The following is a 23,329-nucleotide window of genomic DNA, read 5'->3' as shown; positions in this document are numbered from 1 at the left end:
AAGCTTAAGTTTTGATACAAGTCTTGTTCGATTAAGTTTAAAACGCACTTTGAATTCTAAGATAATGATACTGATATATTACCTTCCTATTGTGTCCATAGATAGACAGTAGAACTAAAAATGTCAGCTATGCTTCTCCTTTAATTTTGTTTAATAATCAGAACCAATATATATTGCATTTGATAAAATGCCCTGAATATGCGTGAATTATTCGCCACTGGATATTGTAAAAAAAATCTAATAATAATTAAACTTTCTATTGGCATTGTTGAATTTCGTTAAATTTCTCTATGAGGATTTGATATGTAATCCCGTTATAAAGTTATTTTGCGAACACAATATTAGGTTTTGTGTTTTATTTATATACTATATAGGAGATGTGACATGTTTTATTTTCATGACGAAAAAAAAAAAACGTTACACAAGAGAGAATATGAATCGGCAGTTAGAAATAACAGTTCAAAAACAGCCTTCATTTGAGCAAAACTCAAACCCTAAAACCAGTTAATAAAATTACAGACTTGACAAAATTGACATGACTCAGATTTGATGAAAATGACTTGATTAGTTTTATGGGAGACATTTTGCTAGTAGGTATGCTTGTAAATGAATTAAATATTGAAGGCAATACGGTAACCTATAGTTATTGATTTATGTGTCATTTTAGTCTCTTGTGGAGAGTCGTCTCATTTGCGATTATACCACATCTTCTTTTTTTATAGTACTGTTATAATATTCATAATTGTATTGCAAAAATTGATAAGTAATATGATATTTTTTTTTTCAAATCTTATATGTAGAGTAAACATGATTCATAATGAGCATATTGAACTTACAACAACTGAACCAGATCCACCCAATATCCATCGATCGCTGGGCGTTGACAAGCTCAAGTTGTTTGCTGGAATACATATTGGTATTGGTGTTGCCTGTATGATTGCGTGTACCGTTGGCCTAATCGCAAATATGAACAGAAAGGATGCATGTTGTTATGTTAATTCGTGCAATGATGATTACAACTATTCATATGATCCTGATTATAGTCCAAACCGGAAATGCATAGGTCACAGAACGATCATGATTTTATACGTGACCTGTTTATGCCTTTCTCTGTGGGTAAGTATATTAAGAATTATATAAATTCGCTACATGTTACCCTAGTAAACACAATTTACGACGAGTTGAGTCTATGTGTCATGTAGGTCTAGTAAAAAAAAATGCAATTATCTCATACAGGTTACTAATTGCTCACACGTAAATCTGTGTGTGTTTGTGCAAAAATCTTGGAATATATGATGGTTACATAACAGTTCACAGCAAACATGACCAGCAAGCTATAGTCAAGATATAAGAACAAGTTCAACGACTGTTTTGATTATTCGTCTCCATTGAATTATTTTAATTAATTATTCTAAAATTCAGCAATCATTTTTTTGTTGTTGCTATTTCTCTAAAGTATAATGAAGAAGGAAAATATTTAACACCAAAGATGTGTTCCTGTGATTATAATGTTCTTCATACGAGAAACTAAACAGAAAAATAATATCTACAAAAAACAAACACTAGCAGGTACATGTCATAAATAGACTATGCTACTCTGTTTGTTTGAACTTGGTAAGTTGCAGTTTTTTTAGTTTTTACAATTAAACAAGACAAATAAAAATTCAAAGCATTAACAAAAAAACAGACGATTGTTTCGTTATGTCATTTTTTACAATTTTACCTAGTAAGTACACGTATTAATGCATATTTTAATTTCAGGATTTGTTTACAGGAATTATCCCACTTTGTATAACAGATACTAGGAAACCAAGTAATAAGCTGTACAAAATAATAACATGTCCACTTTTTTTTTTATTTCAGTACCTGTTAACAGGATTGATTCCACTTTGTATGACAGATACTCGAAAACCCAAATGGGAATGTTTGGTATATATAATTATATTGGTTTATTGTATTTCAGTATTTGTTAACAGGAATGATTCCACTTTGCATGACAGATTCCCGAAAACAAAGATGGAAATGTTTGGTACGTGTATGTTTAAAAGTCAGAATACGTCACTCTTGTAATTTTTGATTATATTGAATTCTATTTCTATAATATTTTATCCCTGATGAATTTTGAAAACGTGTACCTAACTATGATTATTTTTTAAAACCAATTATAACGCAATTATCAGTAAACCGTATCGATGACTTGGAAAAGTATAATAACAAAAATACTGATCTGTAAGTAAATTTCAAAACGAAAAGTCACTGTATAAGCTAAGCCAAAAGTCCAATGTGATCATATTCCTGGTTTGTTACTGGCGTCTCTTTATGTAGAAAATTCTGTATTAAACCTGGTTGTATAGCTAGTTTTAACTCTCACTTGTTTGACAGTCGCATAAAATTCCATTAAATGGACAAATATGTGTGACAAAAACAGGCAAAATTTGAAAAATTTGGAATACAGCCGTCAAAATTGTATTATAATGATCTTAATCACAAAAAAAAAAAAAAACAAACAGCTTTGTCAGAAAGGAAAAAAAAAACATCAATTATCAGTTGCTATTAACCAATTCAAATATTTTATGATATTCTCTTTCTAAGTTTTAATGACGTCAATATATATATTAAAAATATCTATGTTTATTTTTCATAGAAAATAACGTTTTTGGTGTTCAATATTATATCTGCAGTAGTATTCTCTCCAGCGATGTTGAGTATCGGAATTCTCAGTATATTCATCATCACTGTAAGTTATTTAATATTGATAAAAAAAAATCAGTGACAATTGTTTTGCATATGAACACTTACCTTATAACGGACATAAACGTATCACTTATCCGAGTGAAAAAGAAATAAATTTTCCTTCTATAAAAGAGGGACGAAGATACCAGAGGGACAGTCAAACTCATAAATCGAAAATAAATGACAACACCATGACTAAATATGAAAAAGACAAACAGACAAATAAAAGTACACATAACACAACATAGAAAACTAAAGAATAAACAACACGAAATCCACAAAAAACTGGGGATGATCTCAGGTGCTCCAGAAGGGTAAGTTGATCCTGCTCCACATTTGTATAAACTTACCTCTTGAACTTAAAACCAGTTGGACCAATTATATAAGCGCTTAAACTCAATGTTGTTATTGAAACTTGGATAAAATTCTATAACCGAGATATACGCTATTTCAAAAGTAAATAAGCAATTATGCATAGCTTGCATATGTTTTGTCATGTGTACTATAGCTTTTTTTTCTCGATTTATGAGTTTGACTGTCCCTTTGGTACCTTTCGTCCCTCTTTTGCAGTTTTGTGTGAGCCAAGGCTCCGTGTTTAAGACTGTACTTTGATCTATAGTGGTTTACTTTTACAAATTGTGACTTGGACGGAGATTTATCTCATTGGCACTCACGCCAAATCGTCTTAGAACTATTTTAGTGTTTACATGTGCAACAAATTCGTCAGTATATTGGGAAAAAAATTATCATTCCAAATATGTTTTCGTTATCCGATTTCTGTGATGTAGCATACACAAAACTGTGTTCCCAATTGTTTAAAATATCAAGATCACGTGACAAATATGAGTGATACAGATTGCATGTCCTTGTCATAATAGGACCAATCTCATATTTCTAATAAATACAAATGAGAATGTAAACGCGAAATGCGTCAAAGAGAAAACCCGACCAGAGAACAAAAAAAAAAAAAAAAAAAAAAAAAAAACAGCAAAAGGCAACCAATGTGTCTTTAACATAAAGCGAAAATACTGACCCTTGAAACGGGATTCAGTTGGCCCAAAAACTAAAATGTATACTAGTTCATGAAAATGGAAGTTCCACTAAACTCCAAAACAATATAAATGAACCGAAATTTAAAAACAAATGACAAAAAATTGACAGAGGTTCCTTGAACAATTTCGGTGGGGTTTAACATGTTTTGTGAAATCTTAACCCTCCAACGTCACCTGTAGGAAAAGTTGAATAAACAAACACACAGCAACACACCAATAAAACTCATTAATAGATGTCCGAGTCCGACTTTAGTAAAGGCAACAGTAAAAACTAAGCAAAATGACAATGATCAACCTAGATTCACAGATGCATTACTTTTCTAATCTTTGTAAGAAATAGCTTTCAAAGAACAAAAACTCATCATTGATACATGTACCAAAATTGGGAATCTGTAGACATGATGCGAACTGCTTACAAAATAAATTACCAATGACACTCAAATCCGTAAATCATAAAGACAAAGAAAAAACGATGTTGAAGAGTATTGAGGAACAAAAACTGTAAATACAAATTAACTAATTCAATATCAATAAGATACATTGCTTCTAAAATAACATTTAGAGCATATTAATATGGAGCTTAAGTTTTGATTGAAAATTAAAAATGTACGGCATTCCTTGTTGTATTTGTATACTAAACCCACATCTTAAGTAGGGAATATTGTATTTACAATGTTCGTCTATTTAGTTATCAAATTTATTTAAACCACTCAATATAATGACATTGTAGATGGCTATGCAAGTAATGAATGATCAGGCATATGTGTCAGACACCAGCTTTGCATATTTTGTTTGATAAATTGAATGGACTTAACATAGTCCGTCACACATTTCACCAGTGTTCAAACAGAATATATTTATGTATCGTCACTAGCTGCTACATATGCTGTTATGACGTTGTTTTTTTATGTTTGGATCGTTAAGACATAATCTTCCTATTCTCCGATACCTTTAAGAACGAGTGGGTGTATTTGCAGAGTAACACCACTGTATAAATCATACATATGTACCTTCTTTGTGAATTGTTAACAGTTGCTGTTGAGAACGTTAAAGTGTATATTTGATCTTTTAGTTAGAAAACAATGGAGATATAATAACAGTTTCAGCAATTATTGACGCATGCGCCGTTATAGAAATGATAGTAGCCATTACGTCAGCCACATACTGTTGTTGCTGTTCACAAATGTTACCAGGCAATCAAGTTAGTAAAGTTTATTGTATCTAGGGTTTGTAGTAAAAATAATGTTGCCCGATGTATTAACTGTCCTTTGCATCATGACTTAATTTTATTCTGACGTAGGTTTTACATTAGCAACACTTTCTTTTTTATTTTATTTTATTTTTTGATAATGATTTAATCTAAATATCAACAACATCTCTTTTATTCGTACTTATCCAATGCCAATATATCATTTGTATATGTCAATTTGACAAAAGAGAGACTACACAAACCTAACCAATATAGTTCCTAATTTGATTAATTTCGATTACTAAATACGACAGGAAAGGAATAGTAGGTCTACATGTTTTGTCTGTTCGGTTGTAATTTTGTCGGTGAACATCATAAGTTTATGTTTTAGCCAAAGTGCCAAATATGAAGAATAAATCATATGGAGGTAGATTCCCTGATAGTGAAATTGCCTAAGTATAATTAACCACAAAATATAAAATATTCATTTTCAAAGCTGTAGCTTTCCTGCGGAATTATGCGAATATTACAAGTAAAGTCATGTTGATATATTAAATATTTCACCAAACAAAAAAATGATGATTAGTTTCAATCAAAATCGAAACATAGGTTTTCGCCATTTATCAGTCAGACTAACCCGTGTTTGAAATAAACGGATCCAAACTTACACTCTTGCTATTTGTCAATAAAACTTCAAATGTGTTAATGAAAAAGAGTGATGCAGGAAAATTGCAATCCTATATCATATCTTCAAATAGAAGAAAAATTGCATTTGCGTTTCCAAATTTAATAGGCAAATATGTAATATTTGTCATAATGATATTGCAAGTTTGAAACTGTATTCAGGCGTTTTCAAAACAAAATGTGTTTTTTACAGCAAAATGTTGTCATATTTAACCCAGTACAAGAACGAGTAGTGCACACAGTGACACAGTTACAAGGACAACCTGTTAATCAATACGGAATATTAATGCCACAAGGGTACCCACCGCAAAATTCAATGCCGAACACACATGTACAAATAGTGACCCAGCAGTCTCCTAGTCAAGTGTTGTCGCCATTGATGCAGGGACAGCAAATTCAGCATCATAATGGACTGGCAAATGTAAACTTAAATCAGCAACCAGCGTACCTGCAGCCAAAATTAGGACAGCAACCAAATCAAGGGGTCGAAAGTCAGCAGCAAATTTAACATGTTAACTAGAAAAAAACTATAAATATCGTATTGGTATACTGGCATATATATTGCCATTTATTGGGGGACATGTAACATTTTCATTAAACTTTTACCACTTTTATTTTATCTACAATCATACATGTATCTCATTATTTACTGAATACAATATTTTTCAATAACAATAAAATAATATCAACAGATAACTTAATTTTATTGTTATTTGTTATTATTGGCCACGAAAGCCACCAACGTGGCCAAATAAAAAAAGTTTTTTTTTTAATTTGATATACAGTATTTACCCTCATAGGTATCTGGTCTATTTAAAACTTGCATATCGGACAAAAACTTAAGCAATTGGAAGATGCCATGTAAAAATTTATTTATCAGATATTAAGCACATGAAACTCAAACGAGACGACGGAATAAGCAGTTGAATGTAGAAATCTAACTTATTAAATTTGTTTGTATTTCATTCGTCTGTGGTATTTTGTTCTTGAATTCATTTTTAACCGAATATTTGGAAATAAAAAGATGTCGTCAAGAAAAATCGTAACAGCTCTAACTTAGAAGAGTATTTTTGAAGTGGCATTCAAAGAAAATTGTGCTCATGTGGTGTAAAGCAACCAACAAACAAGCAATCAAAGAAAATTGTCCTGATCTTCAACTGCCTACATGTGTCAAATAAATATGAGTAACGCATGGTCACATATCCTATTCGAACTATTTTTTTTTACAAATTGGTAGAGATTGTCCGTTTGACAGTGCAGAATAATTACATTATTATATGTATTATGTGAATAGAAAGGAAATGTTTAACTCGATTAAGTTATACGCACATGCTTAACAGATCTAAATAAACCTGTTCTTTAAAATAGTGGCGATAGATATTAAAGGGACAGTCAATCTTATAGATTGAAAATAAAACTGACAACGTCATGGCAAAAAAAGGACAATTAGACAAAAAATAGTACTCAAAACACATGAAAAACAAAAGACAAAGAAACACAAACCCCAACAAAAACTAGGGGGGATAGCAGGTGCTTCGGGAAGGTAAAGAGATCGTGCTCTTAATGTGGCACCCGTCGTTTTGCTAAAGGTATTAAAATTCCGGGAAATTAGTCTAACCACACTATTATTTTATTTATTATTATTAATTTTACTGTTAAGTCTGTTTTTGTGATATCTATTTTACATGACTGTATTTATGTATCCCGCCATACTTTGAACGACAAAATTATTCTATGTCTACCTGTGCGAATTTCAAACGCAAAATTTTACACAAGTACTTAAAACCTTCCATCCTTTAAGGGTATATTTTACGCAGATAAATAAAATCGGATAATATAAGCATAATGAGGATGTTAATTTTGATGTATGCCTTTTTGTGCTTCTTCGATACATTTGTTGTTTTTATAGTGATTAAGATGATAACACAATGTTGACTGCTGTACCCCTATTTTTGACATTTTTATCAATTGTGTCTGTTTATTTTGGTCACGCATCGGTGACAATATAAAGGAATTTGTTGCGACTGTCATGCAATCGAGAGGTTTAGCTAGCTATAAAACCAGGTTCAATCCACCATTTTCTACATAAGAAAATGCTTGTACCAAGTCAGGAATATGACAGTTGTTATCCATTCGTTTGATGTGTTTAAACTTTTGATTTTTCCATTTGATTGGGGACTTTCCTTTTTGAATTTTCCTTAGTAGTTCAGTATTTTTGTTATTTTACTTTCTAATTCGGTTAAAACGGCAAACAGGAACAAAATTCAGTTTGACCCTTATCGGGGAAAACATCCTGATGTATCGTTTTGTAATTTACACTGCTCTTCCAAAGTGTTGCTAATGTCAATGATATATAAACCCCTCAACATTCAAGACACATGTGCTTCTATGTTGCGAAAGGAGATATTTATGATTTGTTATGACCACTTACCCATTTTTAACATATCGTTTAAAAAGAACATAAATTTACTGTCTATTTTTTTTCAAGAGTTTTAAACACCTAAAATACGACAAAAAAGGCAAAAAATGGTGACGAAGAACGATACTGTAACATCTAATGTGGAAAACCAGAAGCGGAAGTAAAATAGTTGTCATCTGATTTATAGAAATCTGTATTTATTACATTTTCACCAAGGAAATATCAGCATGTTTTTGCTACGAGAAGCGTATCATATTCATTCAAAACCCGCCATTCTTTTGTAATGCAACAAATTAACGGACTTTACGGATAACAATGGTCAATATGTTAATACACGGAGACTGTTTAAAAATTATAAATCATAAATATAAAATCAATGATCAATGTAACCCAAAGCTACAGATATATCTGGTGAATTGTATAGATTTGTTGGTAAGTCTTGCAATATCAACATTGTTCGGTAGGACATTTGTATTATAAACCAAAACAAAAAAGGTTTTATTCAGACTAAATAAAAATAGCCTTATCGGTCAAAGTACAATTCACCGTTTCAGTATCAACAATTCTGCTCCTGTACTAGCTATACATGCTATATAACTAAACGTTACATGAGTAGCCGTAAACGATATACTTAATGATTGATTGGAATGATTAGTCTAAGCGCGATCAGCATTTTCATGAACAGAAGATGTCATCATAAGCTGGTCATTTGTGATTTGTTTTGTAGACTGATAGAAATCAATAGCAAAAAAAAAAAAAAAAGACCCAATCATAAAGAGCACTGAATAAAGAAAATATCAAAAAATAACTGTTGAAATTAAGATAATACGTTATGTAGAAATAAACAATGAAGCGAAAAGTTTAAATCATATAATTAGATAAATAATAAATATTTAATCTCAAATTAATTTTACTGAACACATTACAAATACAGCTTTCTGATTCATGTACTACATTCACCCATTATAATACAATTGTTAGCCTAATGGGACATGCACTACATAGGAAAGGAGTTTTTTTTATAAACACTATTGTTGTTATTATCATGATTATATAAATCATTTCATGTATTTGAAGGAAAAAAAACCATCCATACTGTATAAATAACTTTGATTTTAGTGTGAAAAAAAACCTTTTACATAATATAATCTTCAAATGCGTTTTGTAATGCTTTTACTTTCATTGGGAAAGTTCGAACCTCACAATTGAAAGTCATAAATGTATATATAAGTTGTAGTATTTGGAGATTTCAATAAGACCCACACTTGCAGGGGTTGCCATCTAGTATAACAGTAAAATAAAGGAATACTATTTCACATTTCTCTTTGGGTTAGAGAAGATAAAAACAAAACAATAAACAACAAAAATATCAATCTTTAGATCAAATGATGATAAAACAATAGAGGTAATTAATAACATACTAATATCGGACAAACTATAACTAATGAGACAATACTATAAAAACAGTTCTGTTTAATTATAAAAGATATTAAACAAATTGATGCAGATACATAAAAAGATAATAAAGCTACAACGATTGCATACGTTATAACAGTTTAAGACCCAAGCTCACACTAAATATGTTTGACAGAATCAAACGAATCAACTTGACGGAATCTTCGATGAATATTAATTTGAATCTACTTTTTGGATACAAAATAGAATATATCGCATACTTTGATGTTCGTGTCTTCTTTATAAGTTTGTTCATTTGTAACTAAATCATTTCGTCTTCTATAAGGACTAATATAGTTCTTAATATAAAGAATAATCGAAATCATAGTTTAAATCGCACTCGTGTGATATATTAGTCAGGTAATTATCGTTATCACTTTAACATCTTTCTTTCTTTAAATATAATATGTTTAAATAGTCCTCGTTTGTTGAAAACCAAAATAATGGAATTTTTAAATTTAGAAGGTTTTTGTAAATAATAACTTTACGGTTTTTGATTTTGAGGAACTGCATGGTAAAACCTATCGAGGAACTGTTCAACCAGTTTGTATAAAGGAAAAAATGTATCATTTACTGAGGAAATATACCAATTTTGTACACGGAAAAAGGTGTTTTTGTAAGTATTACACTTACTATACATTAATAAACACGCAACTATATATTAATCAAAATAACACCAGAAATGACATGTCAACAGAATTTGTAGTTATTAGTAATTCAAATTATTAAACACAATACCCTTTTCAGGATTAAAAGTAATTACTAAAACGAGCAATCTTTGCGATGAAGTAAGCATGTATAGAATGTCAATATTTTCTTTAATTACATTCATATAATTGGTAGGTTATGTGTATATTCCAATAAATCGACAAAGTATAGAATCTACTTCCTAAACTGCAACATGTTAATTACCCAGAGTTGCTGATGTTACTGTGTCTTTCAAGTTTTTATGCCTACGGAAAGCAAAAAGACGTCTTTTATCAGATAAAATTGTTGGCTCTCCGTCATCCTTTAATGTATCCAAGTGTTTTAAGATTTCGTTTTTTATGTGTGATTTCTGTCTTGAAAGCACTGTAGATAATACCAAGGTAGGCGACTGTAATACAGATTTTGGGTTTACCATTAATGTTTCGTTTCTTTGTTTTGCAGTCACTTCCTGCATAACAGTTTTAATTTCATTTTTTGGATATCCCCTTTTAATAAAGCGCTCAGAAAATAACGCATATTGTGACATGAGATGAATTGTAATGTTTATGCCAACGCTGCCACATACGTACGTCTCAAAATCAGTTTTTGTTCTATTATTTTAGTTTGCTTCAATTAAATGTTAATAAACTTATACACAATGCGTATTACCATACAACACAAACCGTGCTTCATGGGCACATTCCCTATTTATGACGATATATTTAAATTCTCCGCAATATCTGCATTTTTTTTATTTGACTATAAGTGTTTTGGTGTCGAATATGAACTGAAATAATTTAATCAGTAAAACTACCTTAACCAGTATATCACGATGTGATAATTGTTCAGTTGCAGGAATTAAGTCGCGGGCATTTCATTGATTAATTGATGCTGATTAACATGATACGTCCCTATTTCAAGTTTCACCAAAGTAGTCTGTATATTTGTCAATGGCAGGTAATTTCTCGATTTCCCCCCGTTCATAACCGGTACATTTTATTTATTATTTTTTTATTTCCTGAATATATATGAAACAGTATCCACTGAACAACTTGTAAAACGTATATATGTGTTATTATGTATCAAGATTATAGATATTGATATTGATTACTTTTTACAAATGCCATCATTTTAACATTTAATGATTGCTTGCAGTATCCCGATTACGGTTCCCGATTAATTCCTGTTTAGGATTTTTTTCACACACTATCATTGTTCAAATAATAGTATATTGTTGAATATGTTGACCAAGTTCTAAAATCAAGTATGTCTTCACTCCCGACCCTTGTGGTCTTGTTAAACATGTCCTCGTCTTTTATTATTATTCCTATGACGTTGTCAGTTTCTTTCGTAATAAGAATTTAGTTTTCTCCTTGATATCTTTCGCCTTTTTTTTTTAAGTAAAATTCAATCAACCGCATTACGTGTATATATATATATATCTATGATAAAAGAGATTTCTAAAGGTTGCTCACTATTCATCAATACTCACATTACGCAGGCGTTTGAAATTATAAGTCACAGAATTTGGAACACTATTACCGTAAAGTTAACTATAAATTAAATAAAAACATCAATCTCACAAAATGGGAAAGTAAATATAATGGCATAACAAATGATAAAATAAAAACGGAAAACATAACTGTACACTGAACAACAACAACAACTACTTCATTACAAACTAGTTTTGCTGGACTCGTTCCTGTTGATTCAAAACAAAACGAATATACTAACATTAACAAGGAATATATTTTTGTCTTATAATTGTGCCTTTACTTTGAATAAATTCAGCATTAACGTTAAACACTGAACTATTAGAATTTTAAGGCATTAATTGTTATATGCATTCATTAAAATGAGAAATTAAACTCTCTGTAACTAATGATGCATACTCACTGGTGGTAAGGAGATGGGAGACAACTCTAGGGATAAACTTTTCTTTTCCGATTTTCGTGCGGTAAAATCTTCATTTGAGTCAAACCGCTTGTCTCATACATACTATTCGGTGGTTTGGTGATATTGAAACCAAATTTGATGCATTAAAACATTCCAATTTTCGTAAAATAGTCATTCAAAAATTCGAGCATGATGGTCGTAACTAAAAAAACAAAAATGTTGAGGATGGTCGTAACGAAAATTTGTGATGGTCGTAACTCTGTTTTAAATAAGACCGAATAAGGTAAGTCAAGAGTTTTAAATGTGTTTTTTTATTGTATGCATATATTATATGACGTATTTCTGAAGAATTTTTAAATTTTTTACATACAACGTAAAATAAAGCAATTTCAATCCGTGTAACACTTATCAATTCAAAATTTTAAAAAAGTTTTCAGATATTAGTTTGGGGGAATTTTGATTAAAGTTTCAAATTGGTAAAATGTTTTGGACCAAACAAGGCAAGTGAAGAGTTTTAAACGTGTCTTTTATTATATGAATATATTATATTATATAATTGTGAAGTACGTTGTTTTCACCAATGATAAAAACTAAAAGGGGTGAAGAGAGGGGTACCTGTAAAGTGCGAAACGGAAGGAAATTGGAACGAATCGAACGAAACAATACAAAATAAAATGACAGTCATATATACTGAAAATATAATGTATAAAACTAACCAGAGCCAAATAGTTGAATTAATGTAAGCGATTAAATTTATTAACTATGTAAATTTCTCAAAAGTGGAGCCTGAATTCATTTTAAAACATCACACACAGCCTTGGTTATGATAATCTAAAAGTTAATATTGATAGGTTATGAAGGCCGTTATCTAGACTAGACAATTCCCGCGAATTCGCAGGTCTGTACCTGAGTTAAAGAACATACGCTTTATTTTTAGCCTGGATTTTTAGAAGTCATATTGTTATTGGGTGAAATCAAGCTGATAATAAGGTGGAAAGTTATGTGCATTACGAAGTCCATTTGAAGCGTGTAGCCATTCATACAATACAAACATATAACATATACATAATGTTCAACCTGCATACCGTGGGGTTTGTATGTGATAGTTGCCGCAGTACATTTAGTTCTACCTAAGTCTCTGACATATTATCCTGGTTACAAGCTTAAGCCTAGCTTCAAACTAGTATTTTATTTTACTCTTAAATTCAGCGCGTGTAGCAGTGTAAAGTATATATCAACAATATTCCTACTTTCGAGGTTAATACAATTTTCATTGCGACACAATGGATTCAGTTTTCATTCCGTACCAATACTTAGAACTAATATCAATGATATACCGCAATATATAATTATTATGTAATCGATAAAAAATAAAGAAAGCACGTTAAAAAATCCCGAGTTGGGTTCAATATCGTAGCGGCTACGTAGCTGCTATCAATATCTTTGTAGCAACTAGTCTATAGCTACACATTCAATAGTCAAAATCTTCGTAGTAGCTACGATATTGATCTCAACCCAGGACTCCGCAGTGTATTTGTGGATTTAATTTCAGCATGAACCACCAAAAGCCGAATATTTGAAGGCCTATAGTTTATAAAAACTGCAATAGCTGATTAAAAGTTAAAAACGATTGTTCAGAATTGTACATGTACGTTTAATAATTTCACCTGCCGACATGATTGCAGATAAAAAAAATATGAGGGAATACACGTGCATTTAATAATTTTATGCCTTAACGTACAGTAAAAAAAATATTAATACTCAACCCTAACATACTTTTAGGCTTAATGCGAGTTGATAAGTTTTCACTGTTACTCCTAAATGATGAACGTTTGGAGTACATCAGAACTGTGTGTGTTTAATAATTTTCTAGCTCAATTTCTGCATACCATTATCATAGTAACAAATACTATTGTTTGTAACACATCATATATGACATCTGAGTTTATTACTTTTACTTTTAAAATACATTACATGTAATAAAAATTGTCTAAATACTCGAGTTACGGTCATCTTTCAAAGTTACGACCATCATCCAAAATATTATAGTTGGATTTACGACCATCACACATTTAAAGTAACGACCATCATGCTCGAACTTTTGAATGACTATTTTACGAAAATTGGAATGATTTTGTCTATTAAATTTGGTTTCAATATCAACGCACTCACGATTAGTGTATGTGAGACAAGGGTTTGGCTCAAATGAACCTTTTACTGCACGAAAATCGGAAGAGAAAAGTTTTCCCTAGAGTTGTCTCCCATCTCCGGATGGTCGTAACTTTTAGTTACGACCATCCGCTTACCACCAGTGATACTGCCGTCAATAAAAGACAAGTTTGTTAACTGTATGTGAATAATATCATGCACGACTCGTATATAATACAACTTTTCTAAATTAGTGATTTAAATATTTCTTTTTATGTACAGAATAAAAATGATCGCCAATGAACATAATGATGCTACCACAACTGATACAGATCAATCTCATCTCCATTTAGCACTGGGTGTTAGAAAACTGAAGATATTTGCTGGAATACAGATTGGACTTGGTGTTGCCTGTATAACTGCATGTATTATAGGAATTATCATAAATTTGAACAGAAATATTTCCTGTTGTTATGATTACCCATGCTCGAATGATTTGTTTTACGATTCCAGATATGATTCAAGCCTCATTTGCAGTGGTCATAGAGCAATTTTTATTTTAAATGGGACCTGTATATGCCTTTCTCTCTGGGTAGGTATAATTCAAAAAATAAAAAAAAGAAGACGTCTTAAATTGCATGCGGCTAAAACACTTTACCAGATTAACTGTCAGGAACGTTACTAGATAATTACAGTTTTGCTTTGCGTATGTAAATTCAATTTATGACAGTTAAAACCAACGTTGTACGTACTTCTAGCTTAAAATATACAGTAATCGCCCAAATATAAATTCTTTGTCCAATATAAGTGTCTGGATCTGCATTAATCAAGATTAGCTTCAAAAATATAATCGGTAGATACAAGTAGAGGCAGCAAAGGTGGTAAGACATGAGTAAAGATCTACAAATAAGTCAAACGATGGAAAATGTAAATCATATACCAGAAAATATTGCCTTTAATTCATGCATGTTATTCAAAACAAATTATTTATTCTAAGCCGAGGCTGATTTTGGCCCTGATTGTCCCTACTCTTTTAATTGTTTGTTTTCGCTATTTCTCTTAAGCATAACAGGGACTGAAAACTGTAAACAGAAAAAATGATCATTTAGACGAAATAGTTAAGTTGTGGAGATGGTAAGGTCCGTATTTTATAAATAGAAACTAATCAGTACACTTGTATATAATATTGTCATATCAACATCTGCAGATAAATGTTATAAACGAAATATGTGAAATAACTCTTTAATAAACTATATTACTCTGTATTTGGTTAGTTGTGATTTCTAAATTGATTATTTTGCGAGACGAAGACATTTAAAGCTACAACAATAATCAGAAACGTATTTTTATTTCAGTATCTGTTAACAGGAATGTTTCCACTTTGTATGACAGATTCACAGAAACCCAGATGGAAATGTTTGGTAAGTATATGTTCTAAAGTTAGAGTACACTTTTTGCAAAAAAAACCATTGAATTCTTTCAAGTGATTTTTTATTAGCATTAAACAAAAGATCTATGTCAATTGGACATGCTCTGTTACTATATCTTTCCTTGAATCTTTACTCGATAACATTTATGTTCGCTTTGCAGATTCAAGATATCGAAATTCCAACAAGGACTAACTGTGCACCACTTATTGCGGACCTGCGTTTGTATTGCTTTGAGTTAAAATTGATGACTAAAATCAGCAAAGACCTATCGAAACATCATATGATACAACAATTTAATATACTTTAAGATATTTGGATGATATATTGTTTTTGAATAATGACGACTTTAGTATGTATACTAAAGAAAGTTATCCTGTTGAACATAATATAAATAAAGCTTATACTAACAATGACCACTGCCCTTTCCTAGATCTTGATATTTATATAATTAACGGAAAGCTTTATACAAAAATGTATGATAAAAGAGATGACTTTTCATTTCCAATCGTTAATTATCCATTTTTAAATGGTGACATTCCCGTGTCATCATCTTCCTGTGTTTATTGATCCCAATTTGTACGACTCGCTCGTGTATGTAACAACGTTTAAGATTTCAGCAAGAGAAATTTATGTATTACTGAAATATTATTACACCAGGGTTTTCGAATTAACAAACTAGACAACACGTTTACTAAATTTTATCATCGGTACAAGGAAATCAATCAAAAATATTACTCAACATGCAGACATCTTATACGTTCAGGTATTTCACATCCAATCTTTTATGGTAATATTCTTTACAAAGCACAAAAATTAAAGTATTCACCTCAGAAGCTAACCAAAATCTTTAAACAAACTTATTAAGAAGGAATATAGTTACGATACTGTTGTCAGGTCATTAAAGACTGCATATTTTACCTTGAATATTGATTCACTTATAGGATCATTGCACCGGAATCGAACACATTTATTTAAAAACCAGTTGTTGGCATGACACGGGTTTTGTTCTTCTCATATAAATTTTGATGGTATAATACCAAAACCCTAGCGGGAGGGATTGCGCCTGATATTCATATGATGAAGACATATTCTTTCAATCAGTTTAATTGAGGTCTGAAGCTTGCATATAAGTTACTGATAGTAAATGTAGTCTGTTGTTATTTATGTATAATGGTCATTATTTTTTCGTTACCTCTTCTGACATCTGACAAGGTCTCATTTGAACTTATTTATATGTGTTTACTTTTCTACATTGGCTAGATGTATAGAGGGAGGGGTAGATCTTAAAAAAACAAGTTTAACCCCGCCGCATTTTTGTGGGTGTCCATAGTCAGGAGCCTCTAACCTTTGTTAATCTTTTGATGTTTAATTCTAGTTTCTTGTGTAAAATTTGGAGCTAAGTATGACGTCCATTATCACTGAACTAGTATATTTATTTGTTTAAGGGCCAGCTGATGGACGCCTCCGAAGACATATTAGTAACCTTCTAATGTTGTCTGTTCTATGGTCGGGTTGTTGTATCTTTGACACGTTCTGCATTTTTATTCTCTCTTTGATATTCATTTGTGAAATTTACTGTTTGCAATAGCATAAATTGTTCTGAATAATAAGGATGTTCTTAGCCGTATTTGGCACAACCCTTTTTAACTTTTGATCCTCAGTGCTGTACAACATTGTACTGTTTTTTACTTGCGAACTTTTATATATCGACATCACTGGTAATTCTTGTGTGGACGAGGCGCGTTTTTGGCGTATTGAATTTTAAGCCTGATGCATTTTGTTATCTATTATTCATGTGTTTTTTTGCATAATACGTTCTCCTATTTATTTGTATTGTAGTCCTGTAATATAATGTTGTCATTTTAATGTTATATTTAACATTGCCATTAAAGTGCGAGGTTTGGCATGCCACCAAACCAGGTTCAACCCAACATTTTTTCCTTTACAAATGTCTTGTACCAAGTCAGGAATATTGTTATTGTTATATTATAGTTCGTTTCTGTGTTGTGTTTCCATTGTGTCGTTTGTTTTCTCTTATTTTTGAGTGTGAATTCACATTACTATAAGACGTGTCACGGTACTTATCTATCCCAAATTCATGTATTTGGTTTTGATGTTATATTTGTTATACTCATAGGATTTCGTTTAATGCTTAGTCCGTGTCTGTGTGTGTTACATTTTAATGTTGTGTCGTTGTTCTCCTCCTATATTAAATGCGTTTCCCTCAGTTTTAGTTTGTTACCCCGATTTTTGTTTGTCCATGGATTTATGAGTTTTGAACAGCGGTATACTACTGTTGCCTTTATTTATCTGTTTCGAAAATCAGTGATTTCATATGAAAAACTGTCATACCATTGAAGATCAAATTGTATTACGGAATACAATTACTGCCATAATCTGTCAGTATTTTAATACACATTTTTAGCGAAATCATTCATGTTAACATGGATCCTCATTGCTCTTCCACTTTGTACTTCTTTGGCTTCATAAATATTTTGATCTGAGCGTCACTGATGAGTCTGATATAGACGAAACGCGCATCTAGCGTACTGAATTTGAATTCTGGTACCTTTGATAACTATTTATTTTAATTTCATCTATCTTTTATGACAAAGCACGGTTTATGTTTTAATTTCGTTGGGTTTACATCACATTACTAGCGAATATGTCAAAGAATCCATAATGGACAACCATAAAGTCCTTTTAAACAGTTTGTACAAGTATTGGATGTTTTTTTCTGCTACCTATATTATAAATACAGTATGTATGATACATACAGAAGAATAGCATTACAAGTCTTTGTATTACAATTATAAAGTTGTGATTATGGACTTTCCCAATTGATCTTCCTCTAAGTTCAGTATTTTTGTGATTTTACTTTTTTTTTCAGTTGTGATGAATTGACGCAAACTAACACACAAAATGCATGCATTGTATTTCTTATAACTATGTCAAGATGTTTATATTATCTATGTACATGTTGAACTTTTTATTATTAAGACAAGATATTTCTTTTTTTTCTTTTCTAGAAAATAACGTTTTTGGTGTTCAGTATCATTAACGCAGTTGTGTTTTCTCCAGCGATGTTAAGTATTGGACTTCTCAGTGTTTTTATCATCGATGTAAGTAACTTAATTTCGATACCACAAATATTCAGTGACATTAGAATATGACAGGAGTTATAGATTCGTTTGATGTGTTTGAGCTTTTGATTTGTCGATTTGATAAGGGACTTTCCGATTTGGATTTGAATAAAGATCAAAGCAAAAAAACATGATGGCATTTTAATACCCATTTAAGGATGTCTGCTGGTCGTGTTTTGGAATTTTTGTCAGATTTACGGAATCCGCTGGTTTTATCCATTTGAATGCCTTAAAAAAATTTCCCCATGAACTCCTATTTTTCTTTTATAATTCTTTTACAAGTATAATTATAAGTAATTTGTAAAAGTCTTATACAATTCTGTTTATTTTTTAATAGTATTTGAGAACTTTAAATGGTAAATGATCAAGCGATGAAAAATCAAGAGAGAACATTTCCCGCCAAAATTACAATGGCTTATATCTCAAAAACAAGCACATTGACCCCTATATTTTTTTTTTGCTTTTTTGATTCCTCAATTTATTCCCTACCAATGCATACTAGTTTTATAAAAAGTTATTTATTTTAAAACTGAGCAGCGGCGAACATCCTTAATTGACTTATTGAAAATCAGATGAATTGCATGCAAACTTCAAGAATTGTTTCATTTCTATACCACATCCTTCTGATGTAGAAGGGATACTGGATTATCCATGGCCGCTATTTCTTTAAAATTTATTTGAACAAGTGAATAAACATAACATCATAGCTGTAAAGAACATTAATTCCAGTATTTAACAGACACTGATTTTGAATTTTTCTCTGCTTTGTTGAATGAGCTTAACATGTTTCGTCACCAATTTCTCCAAAACCTTTAAACAAAATACATTCAAACATGGCCATCAGTTATCAGTGTGAATTAGTATCAGTTTTTATCATATACTGAGTTTCAGTGATGTGTATGCTTATTTTATAGTTGGAAAACGACGGAGATATAATAACAGTTTCAGCAATCATCGACGCATGCGCCGTTATAGAAATGATAGTATCCATTACGGCAGCCACATATTGCTGTTGCTGTTCACAAATGTTACCAGACAACCAAGTAAGTAACGTTTATTTATTCGTCAATATTTATGTAGGATTTGTACACAATTTACTGATGTTTAATTTTTTACAGGCCTTTGCATTTTGACTAGGTTTTATAATGACGTATTATTTACATTGAGGCAATAGGCAAAACTTTCTTATTTTATTTTTGATTATCAGGCAATCAAGTAAGTATAATTATTTTTTTATCAATTTCATGTACATATGTAGGGTTTGGATACAATTTACTGCTGTCCGAATTTGATAATGTCCTTTGTGCATGTTTCATTATAAGTTAATTTTCTTTCTTTTTTTTTACACTTTTTATTTTGTTATTATCTTTATTATAATGTTAACGTTTTAATAGAATCTATAATATGCTTTTCAAATGCAATGGATGAACATTCGATGGTACATGAGCTACAGAAACCTTACCAATATTGAATTCTGCCTTTTATGTCTGCAACATACTTTTTGATTTTTTTTTGTCGACGGTTGCGATATGAATATATTTGTTGGTTAAACTCGTAGTCTAAGACCTTGTTATTTTTTTTATAAAAGACATTGCATGTTTAGAAATTCAGTTCCTGGTTTTATTAACTCTGATTTACGAATATTGAGTAGTTTAATATGTTCAATTAATTTATTTTAATTTTACCTTTAATCCATCTTATCTTTTATCAAATCCAAGATTTCTTTTGAATAAAAAATCGAAAAGGAATCAGAAAAATGATTATAAAATCGCCCCAACATATTAACCATAAGAAAAATATTCTTTTTTGATATACATGCATAAAAAATGTACAGTTTATGTATAAGATATTTCACCTAAATTAATCGATCAGTTTTGTTCAAAATTAGAATAAAAACTGACCTAAACATGGTAAAATAAATCTTTGATAAGATTAACCATTTTAATTTAGGTCACCAAAAGCAAATATGCAAATGCGTTTATAACTATGTGGGATGCATGAACATTGCAAACAAAACGTTAAATAGCGAAATTGACAACCTATGTCACATCTTAATTTCAACTCAGTTTTAATTGAATTTCATGCATCTTCGGGGACATTTACTAAAGTTTTGTATTATTTTACAGCAAAATGTTGTCATTTTTAACCCAATACAAGAACGCGTTATACATACCGTGACACAGTTTCAAGGACCACCTGTTAATCAACATGGAGTAATAATTCCACAAGGGTACCAGCAACAATATGTCATGCCGAACACACATGTACAATTAATGACCCAGCAGTCTCCTGGTCAAGTGATGGTTCAAGGTCAACACCATAACGGAATGGAAAATGTTAACTTAGGTCAACAGCCAGGGTAAATGCAGCCTAATATACGACATCAAAATGACCAATTTCTTGCCAGTCAGCAACAAATCTAACTCGCATAAAAATCAATATAAATGTTTTGTATTACGTGTACTTGTATTTACTAAAAATGTGATATATTTGAGAACATGTAACAATGTCATTAAACTTTTCCTTTTTTTTACGTTAACCTATATATATTTTTTCGATATAAACATGTTATGAATACATAAATGACTGATTATATAACAAACAGAAAATAAAGAAAGCAGGTAGATAGTGTTGTTTTTATTTGTGAGAATGACCAAAAGAAGCAGTACATAATTATAGGGTTGAATGCCTACGGAATTTATTGAAGACAAAATGGACTAATGCCCTCACAAACATGTTTCTGGTTGGCTTGGTCCAGTTTGTACACCAATAAATTCCTCTAAAAAAGCGATTAATCATTATAATTCTTAAGAAATAGAGGCAATGAATCATTTTCCCCACTCGTAACTTCTATCACGCATGCATAACACAACTCTGGCAATGACTTCGCTTGTCCAATGCACAATTCCTTTTGGTTAACAGGGAAAAAAACCTACTCAAAGACATTTGATATCTTTTTAAACAAAATCTACAAAAACATCTTTATTATCATTTAAATGAAAAATATGTGTTAATTATTAAATTTAACGAAAAACTCGAAGCGATATCAATATTGTAAACGTCCGCCAGTTTATGTAACTATCGCTGCCATCTTATTTACATTAGCTACGAAAAGTAGTTCTGTCAACGTCGTCTATCAAAAACTAAATATTTGCAAGAGCAAATGTGAAAAAAAATTGATCAATCATGTGAACGTATTCTGTAATATGCAAATGACCCTCATATAAGAATATTTGGTATGAGTGCAAATGAGAAAACTCTTCATTCAAGTCAAAATTTTGTATCATGTTTTTCATCAGAAGATTTCCGTTGAAACATGGTGTGTTAATTTATGTTTTTTTTTTTATTGGTTACCTAAGTTATTGACTATAAATTTCAGCATCCGTTGTCCATCCTTTTATGGCACACAACTGCGTGTATTTGTTGATTACACCGCCAAATCTGATTGCCAAAATCTAAGGGACTTCAAAGTTTGAGAGTCGTAAATGTTGTTACTAAATAGTGCACAGTCATAAACATACATAGCATGGCAATATATGATAAAATATTAGATATAATTCCTCAAAACATGAATTATATCAGATATGTATAGAGTTTTACATAATTTTTCGATTATCGTTCAAAAACTGGCATATTGAACCAAAGGCTTAAACCAAGGGTCCGATGTTTTGCCGAAAAAAAAAAAACATCTTAAAAATATTTATTTACCACATATGAAATGGATACGTCCAATGAAATAGGAACACGTTAATTGAATAAACAATTGAATGTTAGACATTTCCCTAAAAGCTTTTCTCATTTTGCTACTTGTGACAAATTGTCTCATTGGCAATCATACCATTTTTTCTATGTTATATTCTGAAATGGTAATCAATTGCATTTTTAAATCTATTCCGCATCATAAATTCAGGAAAGCTTTTCACTGGCACGTTTGTTCTTATAAGTATACCTTCAAGTTCGATCAAAAATGTTTTAAATAAATCTGTAAATGTAGATATAAAAAATCTGATCAGTTAATACGTGTATTTAAAAGCTTAAATTCACTTTGTGTTAAATTGATTGGTCAATACAAACAAACAAACAAGTGCGAAATGCAGTTTAAACTTTATCGAGAAAAAACTCCTGACATTCAAAAAATAGAAAAAATGGGAAAATTAAGGATGTTTGCTCCTCCATCTTTTGATTTTTTTGCCAGATTTTCGGAATCCTCTGGTTTTATACATGTATTGTCATTAAAAAAAATTGACCACTAACCCCTACTTTTCTAAATTAAATCATAATTTTATTACACAAAATTTAAAAAGCCATATTTCAAAATTTTATAAAATTCTTGTTATTTTTCAGAGATTTTGAAACAAAGAAGGTGCCAATGTTAAATATATGAAAAATCTAGAGAGTATTATTTCTCGCCAAATTTACAATGGCTTATATCTCGAAAACGAGCACACAACCCCCAAATTTTTTTCTAATTTTTTAGTTTATTTATATACTAT

The 23,329-nt window shown here is 30.8% G+C and overlaps 1 protein-coding gene and 1 long non-coding RNA gene across 2 annotated transcripts; both read left to right on the top strand.

The window, feature by feature from the left end:
- Nucleotides 1-806: 806 nt before the first annotated feature.
- Nucleotides 807-6,307, top strand: LOC143074886 (uncharacterized). The gene is made up of 5 exons (XM_076250106.1): nt 807-1,116; nt 1,964-2,029; nt 2,645-2,737; nt 4,858-4,986; nt 5,852-6,307. Exons 1-5 carry the CDS (start codon nt 808-810, stop codon nt 6,164-6,166), a joined length of 912 nt encoding a protein of 303 aa, XP_076106221.1. The 5' UTR covers nt 807; the 3' UTR covers nt 6,167-6,307.
- A 12,414-nt stretch (nt 6,308-18,721) lies between these two features.
- Nucleotides 18,722-21,333, top strand: LOC143074885 (uncharacterized). The gene is made up of 3 exons (XR_012978145.1): nt 18,722-18,815; nt 19,751-19,879; nt 20,963-21,333. It is a non-coding gene; the product is annotated as an uncharacterized LOC143074885 (long non-coding RNA).
- Nucleotides 21,334-23,329: the final 1,996 nt, after the last annotated feature.

The sequence above is a fragment of the Mytilus galloprovincialis genome, chromosome 5 (assembly GCF_965363235.1).
Source record: "Mytilus galloprovincialis chromosome 5, xbMytGall1.hap1.1, whole genome shotgun sequence".
In the NCBI taxonomy this organism is placed as follows: Eukaryota; Metazoa; Mollusca; class Bivalvia; order Mytilida; family Mytilidae; genus Mytilus; species Mytilus galloprovincialis.
This window is presented reverse-complemented; position numbering and strand designations above follow the sequence as displayed.

Bases quoted from the DNA above. Each gene is read 5' to 3' on its own strand.
- LOC143074886 (XM_076250106.1), top strand. From the start codon at position 808: ATGATTCATAATGAGCATATTGAACTTACAACAACTGAACCAGATCCA. The intron at 1,117-1,963 runs GTAAGTATATTA...ATTGTATTTCAG, and splicing joins GTTTATGCCTTTCTCTGTGG to TATTTGTTAACAGGAATGAT. The intron at 4,987-5,851 runs GTTAGTAAAGTT...TGTTTTTTACAG, and splicing joins AAATGTTACCAGGCAATCAA to CAAAATGTTGTCATATTTAA.